This window comes from Phocoena sinus, chromosome 19 (genome assembly GCF_008692025.1).
Source record: "Phocoena sinus isolate mPhoSin1 chromosome 19, mPhoSin1.pri, whole genome shotgun sequence".
In the NCBI taxonomy this organism is placed as follows: Eukaryota; Metazoa; Chordata; class Mammalia; order Artiodactyla; family Phocoenidae; genus Phocoena; species Phocoena sinus.
Genome location: NC_045781.1, coordinates 25,758,529 through 25,785,658, shown reverse-complemented (window position 1 = coordinate 25,785,658; position 27,130 = coordinate 25,758,529). Strand labels below are relative to the sequence as shown.

At 51.1% G+C, this 27,130-nt stretch overlaps 1 protein-coding gene across 2 annotated transcripts in view; it reads right to left on the bottom strand.

Moving 5' to 3' along the window:
• Window positions 1–22,896, bottom strand: part of NKD1 (NKD inhibitor of WNT signaling pathway 1) — an 85,481-nt gene extending 62,585 nt beyond the window's left edge. The window contains exons 1-3 of one of the 2 annotated variants that reach the window (XM_032614385.1): window positions 22,715–22,896; window positions 22,560–22,592; window positions 21,745–21,878 (exon numbers count right to left, since the gene is read on the bottom strand). In XM_032614385.1, the coding sequence (XP_032470276.1) occupies window positions 21,745–21,878; window positions 22,560–22,592; window positions 22,715–22,739 (192 nt within the window). In that variant the 5' untranslated portion in view covers window positions 22,740–22,896. The remainder of the gene's footprint in view (window positions 1–21,744; window positions 21,879–22,559; window positions 22,593–22,714) is intronic. The other variant, XM_032614384.1, reaches the window with a different exon arrangement.
• Between the last annotated feature and the right edge of the window lie 4,234 nt (window positions 22,897–27,130).

The window sequence follows — 27,130 nt, the reverse complement described above, 5'->3', positions numbered from 1 at the left end:
TTCAGTTGAGGGAGGGGAGGAAGAGTTGGGAATGACCTCCAGGTTCTGACCTGAGCAACAGGTGAACAGAGGGCCCGTCACTGGGCCAAGGAGGTCCCTAGGAAGCTTCACAGGTTCCCTAGGAAGATGAAGAGGGTAGTTTCAGACAGCTTATGTCTGGAGGCGTGAGTGACATTGAGAGGAGGTACCAAGCAGTGGTACCCAGGTCCCAGTCCACCTGAAACTCCCAAGGCCCCCGCGCAACCCCCAAAGCCTCCATGTACATACAGCCTGGGTCCACCCAGCCGTGCAGACGGCTGGTCATCCTCATCCTAGCTGCCTTGCTGACCGGCCTCTCTCCATCACCTCCTCCCACGGAAGGCAGAGCCTCAGCAACTGTGTCTCTCAAAATCATGATCTCAGAAGAGGGAACTTGGTTTAGTTATTGGAAGGCTGCCATCTGCAGTCCCCAAGCCAGGGCCCGTGTCACTGACAATTTCCAAGGCCTTGAAAGGGACCTTTAATCCAATTGTCTGTGTCAGGCAGTCAATGGGCAGCCCCTCCTTCCCCCTCCACCTTCCTTCCAGCTCTCCCTTTGAAGGCAGCCCCAGGGAGGAGCTGCCCAGCATAGCCGTGGCCCAGCCCTGACAGCTGCACACCCGCACGGCCAGAAGGGTCTGCCGGGAGCCCGGAGAAGACCACCGGTGACCAGCCCTCGGTGTGAAACCCCTCAGTGCCTGGCACGGTGCTGGTACGGTTGGGAGTAGGGGGAACACATCATTCAAATACTCCGCAGCCATGTTCCTCGCTCAGCATGAAGTGCTGCACAGATGTTACAGTCCCCCCAGCAGCGACACGTTTTCCAGATGGAAAAACCGAGGCTAACAAACATTACGGTCACTACAAATTCTGGAAGTGGAAGTCCTACTGCGTTCTGCCTCCAGAGGGCTCGCTTACTACATATCAATATGAACCACGGTAATAACGCCCTGTTGATTGCCTGCTCTGTGTGTGTCGGGTCCTAAGTGTTTCATGGGCATTCTCAATCTACGCAACAGCCCTGTGGGGTACGTATCATTTCTCCTCCCATTTTACGGGTGAGGAAACAGAGGCACAGAGAGGTTAAGGAACTTGCTCAAGGTCACACAGCTAGTAAGTGGCAAAGCCAGCAACTGCATCAGGTCTGGCTGTCTCTGGAACACTTCTCATTCTTTATTATCTGCCTCTACCCCACATTGAGCCTATTTACACTTTTTTTCCCTAATCACCCCAACATGAAATTTGGGTATACCATAGGTATACTGTTTGTCCATTTGTGTGTATGTATGTGTGTGTGTACACACACACACACACATATATTGGGGGCAATATCATCACCATTGAGAATGGACTAGAATCTAGACCAGCGCAGCCCAGTAGGAATAGCATGCAAGCCATATGTGTAATTTTAAATTTCCTAGTAGCCCCATTAAAAAAAAGAGAGAAAGAAACAGGTGAAATTAATTTTAATAATGTTATTTAAGCCAAAATATCAAAAATCTTGCCATTTCAAAATATCATCATTCTTTGTTATCAATGTAAAAATGATTAAGGGGAAATTTACGTTCTCTGATTTAACACGAAGCCTTTGAAATCTGCTGGGTATTTACAACCCAGCCCGGCCCTATTTCAAATGCTCAACAGCCATGTGAGGCTAGTGGCCACATAGTGGACAGTGACCCCCATGCCCTAACCCCTCAGCTAAAGCAATATTGTTTATCTTCCCCAAAGCCTTGAAAATGTTGCTCTGAGAGACTTTCTCAACCAAGGAACCCTTTGGAGGGTCACCACCACTCCTAACCAGTGGGTCCTACTTCCTGTGTTCTTAGGCCTACTATGAACAAGACACCAGGCTAAGATGCTCTCAAGGAGATATGAAGATGACCAAGAACTGGCATTTGCCCTCGAGCAGCTTATAATTTAAGACGGGGAGCGAAATAGTTACCAAACCCTACTGCACACCAGGCCCTGAGTCTTCCCACTCATTATCTTTTCATCCTTCCACTCTTCCGGGGCAGCGGGGGGATCGATATTACCATCCCATTTTATTGATGAGGAAACAGATTGAAAGAACATGGATCTTGTCCAGGGCCATCCTATCTGACTTGGCCAACCCAGGGCAGAACACAGGAGGTATCAGCAAAGCAATGGAAAGGCTTTTAGCAACAAGGAGGGCAGCCTTGAGGGAAGGCTTTGGGGGGGGTTATGATGAACGATGGCTACATGAGAAGGAAGAAGGAAGCCAGGTTCTGAGGATAAAGAAGGGGCATGTGCATTTGCAAGGAATGAAGAAGCAATGCATGGATTCCTGGCGGAAGGCACAGCACAAGAGAACCCCTAAGAGGCAGGAATTCTGGGCGCTGAGATGCCTTAGCAAGTAGCCCCAAGTAGCCCATGTGCAGGGCTTTGTATGAGAAGAGGTCAAGTTCGATCTTCGAGTCGTGGAAAAGCACCCATTGCCCAACTCACGGGCTATAATGCCAGAGGAATCCCACTTCCCAAAATATTTACCAGAAGGCTCTGGGCACCAGACTCCATTCTATAAACTTGGGTACCATTCCAAAGCTGAAACGATAGATCTCCTGGAAAGCAAGATAAACTCTCCCTCACATTCTAAATAACGACAGGGAGGTGAGGAAGAGAAAGAAATAAATCAACCCTCTCCAACTGCCCAACTTAAAAGGGATTATGCTCAGAAGCAAGAAGAGGGCAAGGATGCCGTCTCCTTATCAGACACATGGCTGCTCCAGACACAAACAAAACTCTTGGCAGGCATCCTTCTTCCACATCATGGGGGGAGGGGGGAACAAAGTCTTAATCCGCAAAGGTCAAACCCATCCTCCTTGAATACAATCAAGCCCATATTGTTTCCCTCTAATTTCCAGGAGAAAACAGTTCCTTCCGCGAGCTGAAGTACACACTAGAGCTCAAGGAATGAGGCTCATAGATCTCCAGTTTGCTGGAGGGACCCAGATCTCCAATCCCCACCACAGTATCCAACCGGAAGTCACATTTGGGACCGGGAAATATGCCCACTGCACTCCAAGGCACCAGCAAAGGATGAGCTGCAGGACGAGTTGGTTCCGGAATGTGGAGGAGGAAGGTCCATCTCCCTCCCTCTGACAGTCACCACTGGATATCACAGATTGAGTAAATGAGAAAGTGCTTGACATAGATGATCTCATTTAACACTCACACAAGCCCATGTGGTGGATAACTTCGTTATCCCCAATTTACACATGGAAATGGAGGCTCAGAGGGGTGAGGACCCAGAGTCACACAGCCGGTAAATAGCAGAGCCAGCTGACCCCAGGCTTGCTCTCCAGCTGGGGGGCTCCCACACTGGCGTACAACCCTGTTTCTTCCTTTCTCTGCCATGCACTCCCAGGTCAAAGCCCAGGTCTGATCACCTCCCTTCCCTGCTCTATAGCTTAGGCTCCCTTATGCCCATATAACGAGCCCCAAATCCCCAGGGAGGCACACCCAGCAGCCCCCCCAGGCACCCACACCATCTCATGTCACCCACTCCCAACTCCAGAAATGCAGCCCGGCCTCTCAAACAGCCCGTCCAAGAAGCGGGCTTCCTAGCATAATATTTTCCTCCCACAGAACGTGAGAATAAAGGGCTCTTTGCTTGTCTCCTGAAATAGCTGGCTCTCACCAGAAAGCAATCTTCTGCCCAGTAAAAATATTTCTGTAAAACTTGGTAACTCTATCTGTGGTTCCTTTTCTGAAAGTCAAAAATCTTGGAGAGTGAAACATGGCAGGGACAGACTTTATGACAAGCTCATGAAGTCACGTCTACCCAGACATTCCCTCCTTAACGCTGTGATTAATTTGCTGTTAACCACAGGGACTGTGCGTCTTAATACTCTCAAAGCACCAGTTTGCATTTCTACAGAACAATACCCACCACCCGAGACCTGGTGTCCAGCCAGGCGGGCAGAGGAGCCACTGGCTGGGGCTCAGGGGCCGGAAAGGACGCTGCTGAGATCAGGGAACTCCTGCAGGCAGACATCATGCACAGGTGAGCTGTCACCTGTGGCCTGTCCATGGCCATGCAGGAGGCACTGTTTATAAAATCAGTGAGGGGTGTCCTAAGACCAGGATGTAAAAGTGCTCACAACTAACCCAAACTAACCCCAAGATGCCTGGATAAGTCACTGAAACCTCCTTGGCCTTAGTTTGCCCACCTGGAAATGGCAAACAATCACTCCAGGGAACTCTTGAGTGAACAAAGATGTTCTCTCTGAACCTCTTCATCCATCAAACAGCAACCAAGCCCCTTCCAGAGACTGTCATGGGCCCCAGAGAGATGGCGTGGGTTCACTGGGAATCTTCCAGAACATATCAGCAGCTCCAGAGGCCTTATCGGACTACTGAGTATGTTTACTGAGTGCTTACTGCATGCTAAGCCTTAAATCACAACATAAGTTATTTCACTTAATCCTTGAAATGACTCCAAGAGATGGATACTTTTTTCCTTCATTTTACAGGTAAAATAATTAAAGCCCACAGTGAATACAGTTCAGTACAAACCCAGATCTGAAGACCAGGTCCAAAGCTCTGTGCCCCCTGGAGTAGATAAGACCCATATAGGAAAAAAAAAAAAAAAACGTTAAATAATGAGGTTTTTAAAATATCCTTACAAACTGAGGCAGAGGTTCTTAACCTGGGGGCCCTGAAATTGGGGGTAAAGGTGTAAGAGCACTTATTTGAGGAGAAAGACACCATCCAATACAGCAGATTCCCAAAAGGGTCTTATTACCTACCCGCTAAGGGTTAAGAATCACCTATGATCATAATGGAGAGGCTAGGAGCTTGAAAGGAAAGCTGTGACCCATGTGGGCTGCACGGAGGAGGCAGCAAATCACCCAGGCTCTTCCAAGATCCAATGGCAAGGAGTGGTTCTCCCCGGACAGTCAGCTAATTGTCAGACTGCCTTGTTCCCACCCACACTTGCCAGCTGCTGACTGGAGCTGCGGTCGGTGAGTCTTATACAACGCACAGATGTTGGTTCTGTCCACCCAGTGTGCATTCTGTGCAGCCTTTCCCTCACAGGTGGTTTTTCTTTAGGGAACAACCCCCTCACTCCCAGCCCTTGAGGTTTGGGGGAGCTGATCCCAGCCCCCACTCGAGGGTAGCCACATGACCCAGAACCGGCAGAGGCAGAGGGTTTGGTTCTGGGATGGACATGTGACTCAAGTCAAAACAATGGGAGCCAGACTGAGCTTTGACTGAAACTCTCTCTTCTAGTTGGAGATGGAAGCCCAGACCGCTGGGAGCCGAACTGCCACTACCTGGGGAGAGTCTGCCCAAGAATGAAGCCGACCCAAAAGAAACCAGAGCTGAGGGCAGAGTTGGAGCTGGGACCCAGATGTCCCTGAATTCAATTCACCCTCCCAACTTCCCCGTTACACAGGCCAATAATGTGCTTCTGTACGAAACAGCTGAGATGGGCTTAAAAACCAAAGGATTCTGACTCATCCACACAGAGAAAGGTCGCACTTACTTAACCACAGACCCCCCTGAAGCTGCTGCCCTCCTGGATTTTGAAGACCCTGGCTTGCGGGAGAAACTCTGGCTTTGCCAGAAAAGAAGTAGAACCATGCCTGGAGCTCACATCAGGTGTGCAGTGTGTGTGCAGAAGCACAGCTACAGAAATGCACCACATTGATCTAATAGCCTACTTTAGACTATAGGCACAAGCCCATAACAACCTAGATGCCCAACAACAGGGAATCAGTGCAATGAAGGATGGTCCATCCCTACAATGGAAGGCCTTGAGAGCCATGAAGAGCAATAAGATTGAAGGGCAATTAGATTATATGCACTGATATGGAATGATTTCCAAGATACACTGTTAAGTTAAAAAGGCAAAGTGCAGAACGAGATTATAACATGCAACTTAGGTTAAAAGAAAATAAAGTCTCTATCACTTTTTTATGCATCCCCACCTTAAATGAATTTTTCAATTAACCTACAAATACCAATGCTTCCCAGTCTTATTGGCCAAGAGGACTGCTTACTGTCTGTGCAGGGATAAGGGCCCATACTCACAGAGCACGGCTAGAAGCACCTCCAGGGACCAGAAAAAGCAGATGCCTTGGGAGAGGGGTGCTAGGAGGCCAGTGGTATTGGCAGAGGTGGGAAGAAGGCTTCCTTTTTATTACATACCCTTTAGTACTGTTCTGAATTTTTTTCCTTTTGTTTTTCACCGTGTGCATGACTTCATTTACCGGAAGAAAACCGGCGAGGCCCCTTTCTGAAAGGCAGGGGAGATGCAAGTGGAGGCTCTCATCGAGGGCCAAAAGGAGGTGGAATTTGGAGGGACAGGACCTCCAGAGGCTATGTGCCCTCTGGCCAAGCTGCTAGGCCTCTCTGAGCCACATCCACCAGGCAAATGTTCCTTGAGCACCCACCACGTGCCAAGCAGTGCAAAAGGCCCTGAGGACGCAGCAGTGAGACACACAGAGCCTGCCCCATGGACTCTGCAGTCTGGTCTCAGTTTCCCCACAGTATTAATACTGACCCTGGCCAGGTTTCTGCAAATAGTAAATGCCTGACAAATCACTGCGAGTAAGGCTTTGCCAACCACAAAGCTCGAGATGAATGCTGCCTCTGACTCCTGGGGAAAAGCTGGTCCCACTCAGTGCTGAGCTCCAGCCCCACGAACGGGTTCTGCCTTCCAGCTCCTCAGACCAGAGCCAAGGGGACAAGTCCTCACCCACGAACCCCAGAAGCAGATGCCAAGCAGGCCCTCCAAGGTTGAGAAGGCTAAGAAGGCCCCAATTTATGACACCAGGAGAAGGTGTACCAATCCACCTACCTGGGAGACCCACCATCCTTCCCATCACCGACCACAGCAGTGGCCAGCCTGGGCCTCCTCCCTCCAAGCTCAAGGGAAGCTGTGCCTCCCAGGAGCAGGGTCTGGAGAGGCCCCAGGGAGGGTTTCACCAGTGCCTCCTGCGGGTAGAGCTCACCTTCCACCATCACCTGCTGCAAACAGCCCCTCCCACCCGCCTCGGGATGGGGGTTAGCCTGATGCTCCGCAGTGCTGCATCTCCTCCACTGGTCCAGAGCTGTGCTATCCAGGCAGAAGTCACTAGCCCCACGTGGCTATTTAAATTTACATTTAAATTAACTCAAATACAATATACTTAAAATTCAACTCCTCAGTCCCAGTAGCTACATTCAAAGCACTCAGTAGCCACAGGTGGTTAATGGTTCCCATACCGGACAGTGCAGACATAGAGCATTTCCATCATCACAGAAAGTTCTATCACTAGGCTAGATAGCCCTTTAACATCTCCCTCCTTCCAGTTATAAAAGGAGGGGCCTGGCCGGTCTTGAAAAAGAGGCCAGCTATCAATAACTGTCAGCAAAGTTCTAAATCCACTTATAGGGGGTCAGGATCCACAGCCATAGGGAACTGCACAGTAGACAGAATCACTGACTGAGAGCATGTCATGAGTCAGGAACTGTGCCGGCTTCTCCTCTGGGCCGCACACTCGATCCCCACCCTTCTACAGATGGGGAACACCATCCCTCCCTCCGCCCTAACCCCTCCAGCTCCCTCCCACCATCACCTTTCCTACAGGGTCCAGTCGCCCAACACAGAGAGGCTCTGATTCAGAGGGCTTGCGGTGGGAGGGGCCCCTAGGTCTCAGCATTTTAAACAGCACTCGGAACTTCAGATGTAGGTGGTCCTCGGGCCATACCCTGAGTCCATCCCAGCCCCACGTCCCCTTCCAGCTACCGGCTTCTCTCTCCACCCCTTCCAGAAAAGCTTGTCCCGAGAAGGATAGCTGATACACTTTGTTATACAGCAGCAACTAACACAACAATGTAAAGCAATTATACTCCAATAAAGATGTTAAAAAACTAAAAACAAAATGTACTGGTTCTTTGAAAAATACAAAAGTAGTACATGCTCATTGAGAAAAAAAAAAGTCAAACAATGTAGAAATATATAACGTGAAAAGTGAAATTCCTTCTCTCCTCACCACCTCCCATCACTTCACTCCTCAGGGAAACGGACTTTGACAGTGTAGTATTCCAGATCTTTCCATGTGCACCTGCAAATATATAGAGACACAGGCCTGAACAGACCTTTGTATAGTGCAGAAAATGGGGCCACATTACAGTGATGTTTTGCTCTTGCTTTGCTTATTCAACAGCATCTCAGGGCCTCCTTCCTATCAGCCCGTGGCCCTCACTCAACCTGGTTTTACCAGTTGCAGAGAGATCCATGGAATGGCTGCACCACTGTTTAGTAGCCTGTCTCCCGGTGATGAATATTTGAGTTGTTACAAATTTTCCTTCTTCCAAATAACGTAGCCGTGGGTGTTCTTACAAGTATGTGCATCCACTCCCGTGTAAGTGCTCCCCTGTCCCTTCAGGACCCATGCCAGTCTCACCTCGGCTGCCATCCCACCACGACAGCTCCTGTCAAACCGGACAGTGACCACCAGGACCCTAAATCCAATGGACACCTTTCAGTCCTTTTGCTTACTCAGTCTCTCAGCCGTTTCTCTCCGGAAGACCACATCCTCTCTGGTACACTACTTTGATGGCCCCCAATCAATCACACCTCCCAGTATGTATGCCCCTGTGTAATCCCTTCCCCTAAGCCTGGGCTGGACCTGTGACTTGCTTTAACAAAGAGAATGTAGCACTGCCAATTCCAGGCCTAAACCTAAAGAACCTGGCAGTTTTCACTTTTGCACTCTTGGCAAGCCAGCCACAGTGTAAGAAGTCTGATTACCCTGAGATCGCCATACTACGAGGAAGCCCAAGCTAACCAGTGGTGAGGACACCTGGAAGAGAACTGAGGCCCCAGACATATAAGCCAAGTGGATCTGTGGCAGGTGGCCCCTCGCTGTTTGAGCCAACCCAACTATGCACATGGAGCTGGAGATACGTTGCCCCTGCCAAGCCCTGCTCAAATTGCATGATCTTAAGCAGATCATAAAATATCAAGTCAGTGAGTTTTGGAATAATTTGTCACACAGCAAAGGATAACCTAGACAGCCACCTTTTCTTTACTACATTCTGAGAGGAGGAAGCAAAAGCCAGGAGAGATCACAATAGATACCTAATAGCTAAGCTGCAGCCACCCCCAGGCTCAGGATTCCCAAAACAACGTTCTGTCCAGAAAGATTTAGTTGCCAGGATGCAACTGCTGCTTGTCATGTTCAGAGGCTGGTTTCTAAGGTGAGAGGACATCAAGGTCCCCAAGAGCCCTCTTCATGCCCTAAGCAAATGGAGTTGATGAACAAGACAGCAACATGGCAATCCTGGGACAATCTGTTCTGGCCAAAAAGTCAACAAACCAAAAGGCTCTGAAGCCAAGAAAGAAAACTTTGGCACAGAGAGGTTGGGGAACTTACCCAAGGTCACACAGCTAGTGAGAAGCAGAGCTAGATCCTGAAACCAGGTGTTCAGACTCAGAGTCTAGACCAGTGACCAAACACCAGTGTTTTCTAACACTTTGATAGTGACCCACAATAAGAATTATGTTTTATAATGGGCCTCTGTATATATGGGTTTGGGTATAGATGTGCGTTTAGATATACACATATCTATCTATAAATAGATCTATCTATTTATCAGTATGGATACCCATGTTTACATGTCCATATCTATCTATCAATCATCTATAGACATGGCTATCCACACCTATCAACTAAACAGAAAGTTACACAAAGCAATATTTACTATTACTATATAGGATATTCTCTTATATTTTTATTTTTGTCTAGTTCATTTTTTTTTAATGCTGGTCACTACATGGATTTCATGAGCCATTGAATGGGGTTATAACATACAGTTTAAGGGAAAAAAAAATTCACCTATAATGATTTAAGATAGCTCTAAAATCAGACTGATCTGAATTTGAATCTTCCTAGAGCAAGATTCCACTTCCAAGTCAAGTGACTTTGGGCAAGATGGTAGATTTCTTTAAAGCCTCAGTTTCCGGGACTTCCCTGGTGGCACAGTGGTTAAGAATCCGTCTGCCAATGCAGGGGACATGGGTTCGATCCCTGGCCTGGGAAGATCCCACATGCTGCAGAGCAACTAAGCCCATGTGCCACAACTACTGAGCCTGCGCTCTAGAGCCCACAAGCCATAACTACTGAGCCCGCGAGCCATAACTACTGAAGTCCACGCGCCTAGAGCCCATGCTCTGTAACGAGGAGCCACCGCAACGAGAAGCCCATGCACCTCAATGAAGAGTAGCCCCTGCTCACCACAACTAGAGAAAGCCCGTGCACCACAATGAAGACCCAACACAGCCAAAAATAAATAAATAAATAAATAATTTTTTAAAGCCTCAGTTTCCCCAGCAGTAAAATGGGGATAATAATAGTACCTGCCTCGTAATGGTGTTGTGAGAACTGAGTGGTAGGGACAGCTCTTGGCCCAGGGCCTGACATATAGCAGATACTTAATGCTGCACCTATAGTTCAGCACAGGACTCAGCATACACAGGCACTTAACAGTCACACTGAGGCTGCCACCACAGAACACTGAGAAAGGAGGCACATACCCAAGACTGACCGGGGCAGTGGGCTCCTTGGGATTTCCCGGGCAGGGGAGCAAGATAAGTGCTCCCACCATGCACTAAAAAGGCAACCTCGTTCCTGGTTTGTAGTAGTTTTCTGACATCATCTTTTTGTTTTTGAAGTCTATCTAGATCCGTAGGGGAAAGAAGGGTAAAACAAAGTCGAGGTCAAAAACTGCCCTGTAACAAGGTTACCTCTGGAAGCCAGGCCTGGAGTGGCCTCAGTACCCCAAGGTAGCACCCCCAAACCTACACAGTGGAGCGCCGTCAGCCAAAGCCTCCGTCAGAGGGGCCCACCAGCCTGCGCAGACTTCTGCAGTTAGAGATACACCCTAGGCCTGAGCCCATTTGGGAGGTTCCGGTCTTCCCCAGCCTCACCTGTAGCCTGACGGTGGCCAGGCCCATCCTGCTGACAGGGACTTTTATGCTCTGCCCTATCCTCTCCAGGGCCCCAGCTCTGTACTCAAGCTCAAGGCCAGGGGCTTGGGCAGCACATGGCAGACCAGCCAATCAGCTCCTGGCTGACACTGCTTCATGGGACCAGGAGGTTCTCCCCAACCTCCCACCCAGCCAGAAAGGAGAGAAGCTGGAGTGATCGGACATCGATAAAAATAAAACTGTGGAAGATTTGCAGCAGGTGGACGAAGAACCAAAACAGGTTGCAACATAGAGCATCGCGTCCCGCAACCCCCAAGAGCTACCCACCCCCGGTGCCGGACCGCGTACGTCTGCCTGAACACCTCAGAGACTGGATTCCGTCCTAAGCCAGACACCCAGAAGCGGGTTGAAGACTCTCTACTGCCAGTGGTGCCTCCTAGCCTTTGCACTTCCCAAACCCTTTGAGATGTTTCTACTAAACCTTTCATCACCTGGCTATTTATCCTTTGGGTCTCAACACCTTAACTCCCCAGTGCAAAGTAGAACCCTCCTCATTCTCTCTCACCACGCCCTGCTCTTCCTCTTCATAGCGCACATCTGGGTGATCGTTAGCTAACCCCACGAGAAAGCTGCAAGACAAGGGGTGACGTCTGCTTTATCCTCCCTGATTTGCCAGTGAACTCACTTCAGTCCTCGAACAACTCCATCAGGTAGCCACCATGACTACCCGTTCCACCAGCTGTGAAAGTTGAGGATCAGCAATGAGCCGTCACGTGGCCCAAGGCCACTTGGCTGGGGAGAGGTGCGGCTGGAACGTGGACCCAGGAAGTCTGATTCTGAAAGCTCTAAACACACTCCTGACACCTACTACATGCACACGCTGGACCTCAGTATAAAGTGGCCCAAACCACATCTATACTGTACTTACCCCACCTGCCCTCCCATCCTGTTCCCCGGAAACTGAAACATGCTATCCACGACTCCCCAGCACCCAGCCTTGGCTTGGTCTGTACCCTCTGCCTTGGAGGCAGCCTGAATCCGCTCTCCCTTGGCTGGGCTCAGGACTTAACTTGCTGAGCTCGTCTCCTCGTCTGTACACGGGGTGAATAATACATGTAAAGAATACATGTAAAGCATTAGGCACTTTTAATATTCCCTTGTATGTACTATTATCACTGACATATTCATACCCCACCAAAATCTTGTAGGTCTAAATCAACAATCACAAGCCAGGCCAAATCCAGCTGTCTGGGTCCACCTAAAAAACTGTTTTTGAAAAATTTTATGTAGTTGATGATAATTTTTTAAATTAGAAAAATTTCACATAAAAATCCAGGTAGCTGGATTCTCTTAACGAGAGAATGGCAATACCAGGGCCACATTCCCACGTGACAACAATTGGCTGGGGCTGAGGGACGCTGTTCTCTTGACTCAGGACATGTGCTCCCCAGGGCACCCTAGTCCCCCCACCTCCCAGGTGTCTCCTTCCCAGCCTGCTGCGTTCACGAATATGACTTCTCTGGCCTTTAGATTCTGAGCCCTGGTCCCAGTCTTACCGTCCTTAGAGCCATACTGACATGCCACCTCCTTCAGAAACACCTCCCCGAATCTCCATAACCCTGTGTCTCTTCCTGGTCTTATAACTGTAAGAGCGAACTTGTATTGAGCACTTACGGTGCGCCTGACATTACAACTGTTTTGCAATTTGAGTCCTCACAACTGCCCTATGATGCAGGTACTATTATCATCCCTGCTTTACAGATGAGGAAACACAAGCAGAGTTGATTATTCTATTGCCATCCCCACCCCCATCCATTCCCCACCCTCTCTGTACTGCCCCGTGCCTCCAGGAAGCTGACCCTGTGGACCAATTCACTGGAGCTTTCTGGCCTCTGGCTTCTGAATTCAGCCAATGCGAAGCCCCGGCAGGAAACGGGAGGATACGAGATGGGAGTTAGGGTATTTCTTCTCCACTCCCTCACTACTTCTGTACCATGTCTCTGACTGTGGTTAATCCTCCATCTTTATAGCTTCTGCCTGGTCTCCACCCATCGTCAGCTGTGGTTCCTACAGGGATGCAATCTAAAATATTCAACATTTCCTCCCCTGGCCCTTTCTGCCCTAGGGGTGGTAACAGCTTCCCACTGTTGCCAGGGACCATCAGTCCCTGGGTACCTCAACGCCCCATAAAGTATCCTTGAACCCTGCCCATACCTCTGGAAGCTAGTTTCATTTAAACTCTCTGGAGTGCATCTGTTTCCCACTAGACCCCTGGCTAGGGGTCAGAGGTTCGACACTATGCCCAAGGTCACACAGTTAGAAAATGGTGCAGCAGGGTCTGAACCCAAGACATCGGGCTCCAAAGTTCTTGCTCTTTAAGCACCACCCTACACCGCCTGATGTCCTAATCTACTTCTCCTGGTCCTTCACCTGCTTATGGCCTCCTCAAGAGTCCCCTGGGTGACATTCGAGAACCAAGCACTGTGCCTGGACCAATGCAGACCTTCCAGAATCTCTCACTGAGCCCACAGAATACAGTCACTTGATTCCTCTTTATCCTCCAAAGTATTTTTACAAGGGAGAGCCCATCGCCACATTCCTTCTCCCCCCAGATCACAGGGCTCACCTCTTTCCTGCTGGCCCCTCACACAGGCCCTTCACACACTTGTCTCCCCTCTGGACAAAGACCACGCTCCATAACATGGCTGAGAAGGGCCCCAGGCCCAGGCTGTGACCTCTCTTCAGCCAACTGAACTTCAACCAGCATCTCAAATGAACCACCCTCTTCTCTACAGGACTTTCTCACACGTGTCCGGTCGGTCCGGCAAACACTCATGGCTGTTACATGTCCTCTCCCCTTGCCCTGCTCACCACCACCCCTCCCCCCATGCACCTTTGGCCTTAAATCACAGCTCCTCTGAGACTACCTCTGACCTTGGACCAGTTGGTACTTCCTGCTCTAGAGCCCCCAGAGCATCCTCTAACATTCCCTGAACATTGTCCTCATTATTCGAGAGCTACCTTCCCAAACCATGAGCCAATCAAACACGAATATCAATGCAAAGTAAAATATTAGCAAATCAAATACAGCAGCATTTTAAAGCAGCAGCCTATCATGGCAAAGAGGGATTTAAGTTAGGAGTGCAAAGAAAGTTGAACACTAGGAAATCTAGTTATGTAAATCATGCATACAAATCATACATTATACTAGCAAAGAATCACCAGCTCCATCAACACCCCAACAGCATTTGATAAAATTCAATAATTATTCCTGGTTTTAAAAATCCTAGCAATCCAGGAGATGAAGAAAGCTTTCTTAACTAGATAAACAATGAACATCATACTTAATAGTTATTAATCTGTTGAGGAGATTCTAACCAATGCAATAAGATAAGAAAAATAGATGAGAGGCAAAGATGAAAGTTTAGTTCCACTAAACTCCAAGTTCTATGAGGCAGGAAATATGTTCTATTCCTCATAGTTTCTACAACATCCTACCCATGCTCAAATATCTGTAGAATGAACAGCCATCCAGATTAGGTCCGATTCCTATTAAATGTTCTCAAAGCACCCAGCACTTCTCCTTTGAGGCATAAATCACAGCTTAGGTTGTGTAATTCTTGTAATTCTCGTGTAATTAGGTTGTGTAAGTTTTTAAAAATGCTTATCTTTTCCTACTAGAGTGTAAGGTCCATGAAAACCAGGACCATGCTCTACTGACAGAGCAGATGTATACCTGGCCTAAAGTAAGTACTCAATATCTATTGCACAGATGCATGAATGACTTGAATAGAATGCATTTACTACATAGTTTCTAAATTATAATAAATGATTTTATCCTACTTCTCAGCCAGAAGATCCGAGGCCCAGAGAAGGGGGGGGGGGGGTTCCTTCAGCTGATGCCACACCACTGTGAAGCCCACCCACTACCCTGGGATCCTCTGAAAGGCGTCAGCCACACACAAACCGCAGCCCACATGGCTCAACAAGTAAGGAAAGTGAAGCCCAGAGCAATTCCTCAGAGCCCTCTAAACAAACACACATCCAGGACGCACCCCGGAGGGCAGAGCCGTCTGGCGAGAGCTCCTGTGTGCCGCCCTTCTGGGGCTAAGGATGACTTCAGTGGAGGGACCTGAGGCTTCCCTCGCGAAGCCCCGTGACGGGTACCCACATGGATAAAGAGCCTCCTCTGCTTTCCCGGGGAAGTTATCAAAGAATTACTTATGTCTCTGGAAATGCTTGTTTGGAAAAGGTTCTCCAGCCCACCTGGGCTTGGCAGGAGCGGCAGCGTCACCAGGCCTGCCCTCTGGGGAGGGATCAAGCTTTCCCTCCAGCTCCTGAAGGGACTCGGCCATTTTTCATGCACAGAGTCTGAAGCCAGCCATAAAGAAGCAGGCAGCTTCCCAGGATAAACGGAGCACGGTGACATCAAAGACTGCCTTCCAGATTAAACAACTGAGGCCTTCAGCTCTCTCTGGCGTTTCTTCCAGGATATTCTGGGCTTCTGCCTCAGTTCTCCCTCGGATGGAATGGCAGATATTTTGTTTGTGAGAGTCTGAATTTTTTCCTTCCTCTGGGAGGGGGTGGGGAAGGGAGGGGGGAGAGAGAGCGAGAGGAAGAGAAAGAATGTCTGTGAGAGACAAGAGCCACAAAAAGAACATGCGTGAGTGGAAAAGAGAGCGGTAAGTCAGGGAGGCAGCCGGAAGTGCCTGCTTTGGAATCCAACGAGCGACCTAAAAATTCCAAAGTTGTGAACCTACAGCCAGTGAGTGAGGCTGCGAGAACCCCCTGAGCAAGGAGGACTGAGGGGTCCCTGACTCACCAGCGCCTGCAGATCTCTTCGTGGGCCCCTGCCTCTTGCCCAGAGAGTCAGGCTGCATGCCCCTTCCTCAGACACATCTGGTAAACTGAGGCAGGAGACCCTCCTCCCTCAGGCACAGGCTCACAGCAGTTCTGGGGCAGGATGGGCTCTCTCTGGGATTGGCTTGTCACTGCCTCTTGTCCCCTGGTTCTTAGGGTGCCTCCCTCTGCCAATCCCACCGCTCAGGCTACCACATCCTACCATGGCTGGGCTTCTGACCCTCCTCCCCCGCAGGGCAGCAGGGGCCACCCCTCCACCCAAACAGCTGGAGTAATGCCCCAAGTCCCTGGGCGTGATGCTGCATGCAAATCAGCCCTACAGAGTGCGCTGGTGGCTGCCCGCCTGGCTCCGCCCCACCCACCTGTCCAGAGGGGAAGGTAGCTCACACGTGCGAAGAGCCACTAACATGGGGGGCTTTGCAGAAAGAATGAGCACCAGAGAGAGTTCCAGACCCCACAGGCTGCAGAGCCACTTGGAGCCCACAGTCCCTTCTCAAGGGCCCAACCCAAGCACCACGCATTGTCCATGGACACTAGCGAGTGAGGGGTCTCCCCCAGCTCCCACTGCACAAACGCATCCCCTCTTCCCACACTTTCTCCCTCACTGCCTCAGCTTCTCCGGAGTGTTAATGTCTGCCAGTGTGCCGTGACCACGCTTATTCTCTGTCTCCTTTATCAGACCGGAAGCTACAGGAGGACAGGCACCACAGCTCTGTGATTTGCCACTGTGGCCTCAACGCCCAGCACAGCTAGGGAATCCATAATTAATAACAATTCATTATTGATCATAATTAATTAATAGCTGAGTGTCTGAAAGGAAAGGCCTAATTCCACTCTTCCCTTTATTCCTACTTCCAGCTCCACCTGGCTGGGGAAGAGAACCTGGGGAGGAAGAGGCAGGGATGGTGACCTACTCTATCTCCATCCATTCAGCAAATATATCATGAGAGCCCACCATGTGCCCCAGGGCTGTCACAAGGAAGATGGACTCCTCAGAAAGTGATTCTTCCATTGCTGACAGCTCAGCCTTGCTGTTTTAAGCCCTCCAAGGGACAGTCTGGCCCCTGAGCCCAGGGGCCCAAGCCTCCTGTTATGAGGAGGAATTCATTCTGTCTGTCTATCACCCACCTCCTCTCCTCACTTCTGACACTCCCACTGGGTGAGGGGATGGAACCTTCCCCAAGGCTAGGAGCTTGTGGGACATGCTGAGGTTCCCCCTGAGTTTGTGACAGTTTGTACAAGATATGAATGTAGAGGGTCTGTTCCTGAGTTCGAGGGACACAACACACACACAGCCTGACTCGGGGAACCAGTGTCCTTCTCAAAGAAGAACAGTTTCGAAGGGAGGATAAGGCACTCCTCGAACCTCTACCAGAGACCCCATCACAGAGATGCATTAAAGCACCCAGAATGACACCCTTGCCCACCTCCCACCTTCCTGAGGGATCCAGACCTACCAGAAACAAGAAGCCCCACCTGGCACTCTGCCCAGCTCCAGCTTGCCCCAGCTCTCCTCCCCATTCCCCAGGGGTCCGGAAAGCTGCCAGGTGGGGCTATGAAGCTGGCCTGGGTGCCAGGGGCAGAGGGCACCCTCCGTGGAGAACTCAAAGAAGCCAGTGAGTGGAGGTCCAAACGCCTCCACTGGCCTCAAAGCAAATCATCTTTTAATTCTGAAACACCAAATATTTAATTTATGCCTTACCTCAAATGTCAAGTCCACCTCCCGGCACATAGCTTTGAAACCACGTAAGGAGGCCTAACACTTTCCATATGGTGAAGACATGGGGCCTTCTAATTGTGCCAACTGGTATCATTCAAGGGTAATTCCCCTGGAATCCGGCACCCAGGCAGCAGCTGGGCCAGCCTCCAATCTCATCACCCAGCTCCACACGTCCCCACGGGCTCCACCAGGGCCTGCACCCTCCCAATCTTCCCTAGACATCAAAATGCACTAGGTGCCCCCTAATCAAATTACCAAACCGCCTGGCAGCCACCTTTGATCCAGAGGCAGACTTGCCTGCACCGAAGCTCTCAGCCTGTTTCTTCAGGCGGCTCTGCCATAAAAGAACAAAAGGACCAAACTGGGGGGTGGGGGAGGGGAGGGTCTCAAATCCAGTTGTACACATTCATATATGCGCACGTGTGCACACGCTGCAGGCGCATACACAGACACGCAGCTTCTGCTTCTCCGCGTGTTCTCCTATCGACATCTCTGCGTCCATTACGCTCCTGCATCCGCCTACTAAACTTGTTAACTTCACCCATTATATTTTCCAGAGCCAACATTTCCAGTTGGTTTTCTTTTGTAACTGCCTGTTGCGGCTTCGTGTTTCTGATATTGTCCTTTATCTCTGAGATTATTATGCTTATTTTAATTTCTAATTGCTTAGCATATTGTTGTCTGGCATACAAATTGTTCACGTATCAGTCATCTTTTGCAGTACTTGTACAGGTCACATTTCTCATTATTTTTCTCTGCCAAGCTCATATTCCCTTGAAGTTCAGCGTGTACCCACTGAAAGAGCAGAAGCCCTAGCCTGTGTCCCTCCAAGTGAGGCTACAGAGTATGGGGGAGGGGGAGCCTCTGGTTTCATAATATGGGCCCCCATCTCCACCTCTCCCAGGGCCTCAGGAACCTGCCAGTACTTCTCTCCCCACGTTCTACTTTCAGTGAAGAGTTATCTGCCAGAACCCTGCCAGGGATGACCGTGTTATTACACCCATTTTTTAGATGAGCTAAGTAAGGTAGACAAAGGTAAAATGGCTTATACAAGGTGACAAGCTATTGTGGCCGAGACTGACCTCATTTAGTTTTGTATTTGGGAGGGCAGGCATGGGTTAAATTGCCGGTGAGGTCACCCTCTCATATCCCAGGATCTTGCATGAAACTCAGACCCAATTTAAACATTTACTAAGCTACTCAGGCTCCCTCAGAGAGGAAGAGAGCAAGCAGGGGCCCCTCATGCTTCTGCCTGCCCCACAGCCTGCCTCATCCCAAAGTACTCGGCAGCCGGCCAGGGTGCCACCTCTCAGGAATGAATAAGTGCGACCCCCTCCAGGCAGATGTTCTCGTGTGGAACTTTACCACACATGGTTTCCACTGTCCTAGAAAGTACTCCAGAATGGGAGAAAACCAGAGTCCACACCAGCCGGCTGGCAACTTTACAGGGTTATGAGGAGGATTAAGATAATGTAAGCAAAGTGCTTGACACACACAGGCGCTTAATAAATAGTAGTTACTGTTGCAGTAAAAATGCTGGTTGGATGAGCCATAAATGTGCCCCCCGCCACTTTGGTGAAAGGCCGGGTGACCGAGTGGACACAGAGGCCAACCCCAGGACGGGTCTGGGGCTGGTGAGGGGACCTCTGCCAGTCCTTGGAACTCAGCACACTTTGGAGCCCACGCCCTCCTACATCCTGATGAGATAATGGAAGAACCTGGAGCCACCCTTTCCGTGCCACTGGAAATCACAGAAATTAAACAGACCGGGGGTTGCCTACTGCTATCCTGTTCAATATCTCAACATTTCCCAAATGTGGGGCATTCCGTTCTCATCCACAATTTTGACCAGCTGTACTTAATATTTTTCTCAGAATTGACTTTAGACTATCTCTTTCCACTTAGCTCCCTCCTAAGCAATAATATCTGCGAATTCAAGGGTTTTATGTCCCAGTTATTTATTTTTTTCTGGTTAAAAAAAAAAATGTAACTCTTAAGATAAGAAATATTCCTCCAGGTACCACTTGAAATCACCTCACAGGCCTCCACGGTGCAGCCCCACACCCTGGGCTCACCCTGACTTCTCCCTGGGCCATCCCCACCTCTGCAGGCTCAGGAGTGAGGCCAGCGGTGGTGGGAACCCAGGCATCCAGGTCCCAGTCACCAAGCACAACTCTCAAGGCAGCAGGGATTCCCTCCCCTTAATATGTTGGATGGCAGGTCCCACGCTCCACCACCCAACATATGTCATGCTGATGGCTCTGTGTCTCACATCTTCAAAAGTGCTTTGAACAAACACTAATGACCCCTCAGCATTTCTCCGAGAGAGGGGGCTGGGAAAGGAGGGGGCAAGCACCATCCCATGCTGTCCTCAGATGGGGGAAGAAACCAGGCAACAAAATTCCGTGACTTTACCAAAGCCACAGTCCTAAGCTGGGGCCCCCTCCCTCCCCTCCCTCATTTCCCCCAATGGCAACTTTTACTGGCTCACATTCCTCTTGCTGGGAACACTACTATTTAATTAAAAACGACAGACTTTTGTTTTCCTCTCCTTCCTTCCTCCTCCCTCCCATCCTCCAGGACTGGATGCCAAGGAGACCTACCAAAAACATGCGGGTAACATTTGTTATGGCTTTGAAGATAAAAGTCAATTGAAGTAAGCCCTCGCTGTATTTCAAGTTTCCCCTAAAGCATGGAGCAAGCTCCCTGGCAGTTTAGGAAAGAAAAAAAAAAGCAGGGGGGACTGCAAATAAATGTCATTCTGCAGGAATACTTTGTAAAAATAAACAGGCTGAAAAAACCCAAAACTTGATTAATGGAAATCCACTCAGTTGGCCTCTGTCTTCAGCTGCAAATGCATTTGTTCATATGGCTAAATCGGATCATTTTCATTGGGCTTTAAATAAATAAGGAGATCAAAAACTAGAAATGGTGGGGGAAGAAAGGGAAGTTTGTAGTTCTGTTTTTAAAGGGCCCCAACTGCAGTGCCCCCGCCCACCAAGTTTTGGCCTTTCCCGGGGGACAGCAGCTCCAATTCTAACCCAGCCAACAGATGAAGAGAAATGGAGAAGAGAAGGCCCCCAGCTCAGCAGTGGCAGTGGAGGAGGAGATGGGAGCTTCTTCCAGATGCAGGGGTTATTTCATACGTGCACAAGAGTCGACTTTATCCACAGGCTCACCTCCTCCAACTGGCTGCACCCAGTCCAGGTCCCACCACCAAATACACACACACACACACACACACACACACACACACACACACACACACACATCTGAAAAGTCCACTGGCCCCTCCCCAGCCCATGGACAAGACCAAAGAACTAACCAGACCTGAGACTCAGTCTGTTCTCCTCTAAGTTAAAAAAAAAAAAAATTAAATGTCACATCAAAAAGTTGATTCATCCTTTGATCCTTGGCTTGCTCGAGTTCCACGCAGACCATCTGAAAGCCCTGTGCAGAGTTCTGGAGCCCATAGGACATCTGTGAACACCAGTGCCAGGCCAGGAGCTGAGGCTGGACTCACTCACTCCCCTGTCACATCTACTGCTCCCCTAGGAACAACTCCAACCTCAGGGACCCACTGGGGGAGGGCTAGGGGCAGGCCCAGGCTACAGCAGAATGAGGCCCTCTCTCTCCTTGTGGGCCAAGCCAAGGGGTCTCCCAGATCTCAGTACCCCCCAAGTTCTGCCCGCCACCAGATCACAGCCAGCTCTACTGGGGCTGCAGGACAGATAGAACTGAGGAATGTCACGCACTTGGAACACATTCAGAGGCCGGCACAGTCCTGCCTTCCACCCAGACACCCCCAGATGCCTTCCCACTTCCCTAGCCCCAACTCCAAATCCACCTTTGAGCGCTGGCCACAGAAACAAGGTAGAAGTCAGAGCAGGCCCCCAGATCCCTCCAGCGCAGACAAGCTTCCCCATCAACTGGACCTGCACCACCACATCACCTAGGACATTCCCCCCCCCCGCCCCACGGCAGCCCTCTGCCCCCAACTGAACAGGAGACTGCCACCTGTGTCACCAATAAGGTTCCCCAAGGCAGGGGGTGTACAGGGTCATATTGGTGGGTCAGGGGCAGCTGAGAAGGGATTTCTGGACTTAGAAGCTGCGCCGAGAGGGTGCTAAAAGTTGGGGTTCGGGGGGTGGGTATGGAGAAGCATCTCTGAGGTTGAAAGGGACGTAGGTGGGGATCGTACCCGCGTTCCTCTGCCAACGGTGCCAGCCGCCCGCAGCTGTCGGGATCCGGAGCTGCCACCCGGGCAGCGCTGCCTCCCGATCCACTCCTCAATGCCTTTCCGAGCCCAGGCGGCGCTCGCAGCGAAGCTGTCACCTGAGGCGGGGACGACACGAAGCCCCTGAGTCTGGCCCCTAGGCTGAAAGTTACCCGAGAGAGGAGAGAAAGAGTGGGCGAGGCAGAGGCAGCAGGGACCCGGAGGGTGTTGGGAGCCGCGCACAATCCGAGAGAAGGACGCAGGTAATCAGGAGAAGGGAGTTCAGCGAAGCCCCAAGAGCGGGGATCCAGAGCGGAGCCAAGGGGGAAGCAGGACCCCAGGAAGACGCGTCTGGGGATCAGAAGAGCGAGCGCCAGAGGCCAGGACTGAGGAGGGGAGGGATGAACACGGGGTGAGGGGAAGAGGGGAACTGAGCGTCGGGAGAGGGGGCGCAGAAGCCAAGATCTCGGGAGAGGGGGCTGGGGGCCAGAAAGAGAGGGCGCAGACTCTTGGAGAAGGGGCTTAGGAGCCTGAAAAGGGGGTGCAGTGAGTGCGGGGTCGGGGTACCGCAACAGGAGGGGTTGAGAGTCAGAAGAGAGAGCACAGGATAGCGGGGAGGGGGTAGGATGGACAGAGGAGGGGACACAAAGTCTGCTCCAAGGAGAGGGTTTGTGGGACTGGTGACTGGAGTAGCGGGTGGGGGTGGCCCTGGTAATAAGATCCGCGGGCTAGGCCATTCCGCCGCCGTCCGCGGTGCTTCCCAGTCTATCCCCCCCGGTCCGTGCCCCGCGCGCCCCTACCTTCCGGGCTCTCCCTGCGCTTGCACACGGCGGCTGCAGGCACATCGCGCGCGGCGGCGGCGGGAGCCGGAAAGAAAGGAGAGGCAGAGAGTTAGCAATCGCGGGGACGAGGGCGGCGGGGACCAGGGGGCCGGCACGCGGGCGGGGACACTGACCCGGCTTGGAGTGAAGTTTCCCCATGCTGGGGGCGCTGCGGGAGGGGGCGTCCCTAAGCCATGCGCCCGGCCCGCGGGCCCTGCGGCTCGCCGCGCCTCGCTCTCCTCCTCCTGGAGCAGCCCCGAAGCTGAGCGGATCCTGAAAGGTCGCCGCGACACGATCCTGCCGCCGTCGCCGCGGCCGGACTGACGCCCGGGCGCGCCGAACCCCTAGCCCGCCGCCGCAGCCTGCGCCTCCCCGCGCGCCCATTGGCCGGGCGCGGCGCATCAAAGGCGAGGCGGGCCGCGGAGGGAGAAGCCTGGGGGCGGGGCCGGCGGGCTGGGGGCGGGGCGTGGAGAGACGCTGCAGGGCTGGACACAGCGCCCCCCTCCAGGCTGCGGTCTCTGACCCGGGCCTGGGGCTGGGGACCCGGGACTGGGGACCGGGGGTGGGGGGGTGATGGGAGGCGGAGGAGCTCTGGCCAAGAGGAGTATTGGAACAGACACCCTCTTGGGTCCTGCCCATTCTGCAATAACCGCTCCTCTGGCTCGCGGGGCTGTGCGTTCCCTCCGCTCTATTTTTTCTGGCAGCGGACAGGAGGACTCAGCGGCTCCACTTTACAGGTGATGAAACTGAGGTCGGAGAAGAGACGCTGCTTGGAGCGCCCGCAGCGTTGCCCCTTCCGTTGCACGATCGGACTTTTGCAGAAAGTGTTCGCTTATTACCCGCCCCGTGCCCGCCCACCTTCTCCTCCGACTCTCTACGTTTTGATTTGGTTGTGCCGGAGAAGCCCCCACTGCGCCTCCGGCCAGCTGTGGACCCAGCCAACTCCCGGCGGCTAAAAGTGTCCGAAAGCCACGAGCTGCCAGCCAATCGCTGTCCCCGCATCCCGGGGCCCGTGGGTGCCCGCCGGGGGTCGGGGCGCGCTGCCAGCTGTGCAGCCCGGAAGGGGGTAACCGCTGGGTCTTTGATCTTCCTTGGTTTCCGCTCCCCGCTGCAGTTCGCCAGACCAAGGGCTTGTTTGTTTTGTCTGGGGAGGTCTCTGCGGAGGGGAGGGCGACATCAAGGGGTTCCACTCCACCTTTGTGGTTCTCAGAGAGAACGCCTGCTCTTCTAGGGACGCTGTGGGCCTGTTAAGTTCGTCCTGGTACTCGGTAGCCTAGGCGTGGGAAAAGAAAACTCTGTGCTAGGACTGAATTCTCTGTGTGAGCCTCAGTTTTATGGTCTGTAAAATGGAGGCTCAATTCTGCCCTTCTTGCCAACTCCTTAGAGGGGCACTGCCGAAAAGGAAGATAATGTGAGCAACATATGTAATTTCCAAATTTCCTAGTAGCCACATTTTTTAAAAGAAGTCAAAAAGAAACATTAAACTTATTTTAATATATTTTCTTTAACTTGATATATCAAAAATGCTTTAATTTCAACTTATAATGAAATATTGTACATTCTTTGTTTTGCACCGTTTAAAACCTGGTGTGTATTTTACACTTAGAGCACATCTCAACACAGACGAGCCACACTGCAAGTGACCAATAGCCATGGGTGATTGGTGGCTACTGTATTGGACATCATAACTCGGGGGCATCTACATGTCTCAAAAGGATATTGGGAACTGCGTGGTCCTCCAGAGTCATAAATCCCTTCACCTAACAGTGTCTTACTTCCATTCTCCAAACTTGCTTTCTACACACCCATGTGTGTGGAAATGAAGGTTAATCTTATAAGCAGGTACATTAACGCTCATAGCAGGCTGATTTCATTTGAGGAGTGCTGGGACCCCCCCCAAAACATTATTATTGTCCATTTTATATCGCAGTTCTCTATTCAGTACCTACTGTGTGTCAGCCATCGTCCTAAGTCATGTACAACTCTTACAACCACTGTTTGATGCAGGCTCGTACTTATTCTACAAAGGAGGGAACTACTAGGCTCAGAGAGGTGAAGTCACGTGCCCAAGGTCACACAGCTAGGCAATGACCTGATTAGGAACTGAACCCAAGCCCCTTGATTCCATTGCCCATGTTGTTTTTACTACACCAGGCTGTCCCAACACTGTCCAAACTTAACATTCCACCATTAGAGAGAGAGTCACCCATCTGGAAACAAATACTGATTCAGTGCCAGCTGTGTGCCAAGAACTGTTTTAGGCACTTAAGATATATCAGTGAACAAAACAAACAATCCCCACTCTCATGGATCTTGCACTCTACTGGGAGGAAGACAGAGAAGAAACAAGAAACATAATTGAACGGGCAAACAGTATGGTAAGTTAGAAGGCATCACCAGCTATAGCAGTGGTTCTCAACTGTGGGCAGTTTTGCACTTTGGTGGACATTTGGCAATGTCTGAAGGCATCTAGCAAGTAGAGGCTAGGGTTGCTGCTAAACATCCTACAATGCACCGGACAGCCACCCAAAACAGTGATCCAGCCCCAGGTGTCAATAGTGCCAAAGTGAGAACCCCTGAGCTGCAGGGAAATGGAAACGCAGAGCAGGATGATAGGGACCAGAAGTAGGAGGGAGGTGGGGGGCTCTGTGTGTCTGAGTTCCAGTAGGAGCTTTCCTGCAGACCCCTCCAAAGGAAATGGAATTCGGTTGGGGGTGCTCTCTGTCTCTCTCACCCCCGCCCTCCGCCAGCGCCAGGGTGCATCTAAATCAAAGCAAAACTCTGAGCGGTCTTTCTCACAGTGCTCAGAAAGTTGGTTACTTCCTTAAACCGGTCATGGCTTTCTTCTTGCATGAGAAAAAAGTATCCCCTCATCCCCTTGGGAATTTCTTTTTACAGTTCAAAAAGAGATAAAAGCAAGAACTAAAACTGCAGTTACCATTTTAAGTCTTGGGGGAAGTAAATCCCAAATGTCCAGCCCAGACGCAAAGGCCCCCCTCCACCTTCAGCCTGGCCCTTCCCAGCCCAGCAGGCGCCTAGGACTTCGCTGCTTTTGGAATCGTGACACGCCCACCCCCACCAACCTGGCCCTGGGGGGAGACACAGGAGAGGTGGGCCTGGTGGTAAAACCTCAGCCTGTCCAGGCCTCTGAGGAGGGGCTCCCCAGGGGCCACCAACCCACTGTCCACCTGGGGTGGCTATTCGGCCTTTGCCGTTTTCCTGCCGCGCCACTCACTGTCTTTTTATGTGTTTTAATAATTTATCTGGCCCACTTCTTGGGCTGTATACTTACGGTGACACATCTTTTTCTTTGAAGATTTCCCATCCTGTAGGGGAGGAGAATGGGGAAGGAAGGCAAGGAAGAGATAAGAGAGAGATTATAACAGAAACGGGTTTCATGGGGCTTGAGATTTAGCAAGGCTGGTTTAGGTGAAATCTGTTAGACGTGGAGTTGGGAGGTTTAAAAAAAAAAAATCACCCTGGTTGGCTGCCCCACGCTTGCCCCCAAGATAAGCCATCTGCTCTGGCCCCCTTCGAATGCCACTTCCTAGAGGAAGCCCTCCTTGACCTTCCCATCTGAAGAATTCTGACCACTCTGAAAGAGCCAAGGTCCCCTCCCCTCTCTCTCCACTTGACACTCCTTATTTTTTAAGGAGGGAGCTAAATTTCCCTCCTAGAGTTTGGGCTCCTTTAGGTGGGGTCTTGTCTGACTCACATCTCTAGATGCAGTACCCAGCATTGCCCATAGGAGGTGCTCTATATAAAACGAGAGGAACCGGCCCAGTCCCATCTCTACCCTGTGACGCGTTGTGATCAGTAAGAGGGTGGGAGGGCCTCCAAGAATATGATCTGGGGTATACTGAAGAAATAATGAATGCCCACAATTTGCTGGTTCCCCCTAGGTCCCGGGCGTTGCTTCATTCCACAGGTCCCTGGTGAGTTTCGGCATTGCTAAGTGCCAAACCTGGTTTGGGTGAGAAGAGGAGAGTTAAACTATCCTGCATGAAAAAGTCACAGGAACTTTCAAGATGGCAACCAGGAAAGGGAAGGGAAGAGTGGCAAGGGAAAGCGTGTGGGTAGAGAGTGACGAATATAAGTGCCTAAGAAGGGGCAATCCAGTGAGGTAGGGGCAGCCAATTCATTTTCAGGACAGTGAAGTCTAAACTGTGATTGGCAGTTGTCACTTGCCCTGCTTTGTTCTGTAATCGCCCTTCATCCCTCCAAATCTTGGCAAAATCCTAACCACGTCTTTGGGGTAGTGGCAGAGGACAGAATGAAGGAACCAGAAAGACAGCCCAACATAGATCCTTCGTAGGGCAACAGGTCACAGTCTTCCGAGTGGACATGTTCATCAGCAGGAAAAGATGGGAGCAAGAGGCAGCCGGGAGGAACGCCAGCCCCAGCATCAGTCCTTGGAGATGGGGTGGGGGGAGGCTGGGCTTCCCCCAGGACAAGGGGTAGGGTCCTCAAGCCACTCTGTTCAGGTGTTAGAGGAAAGACTCCCCAAAGACAGCTACTTGAGCCTAAATGAATTGAATTTTTGTGCCACC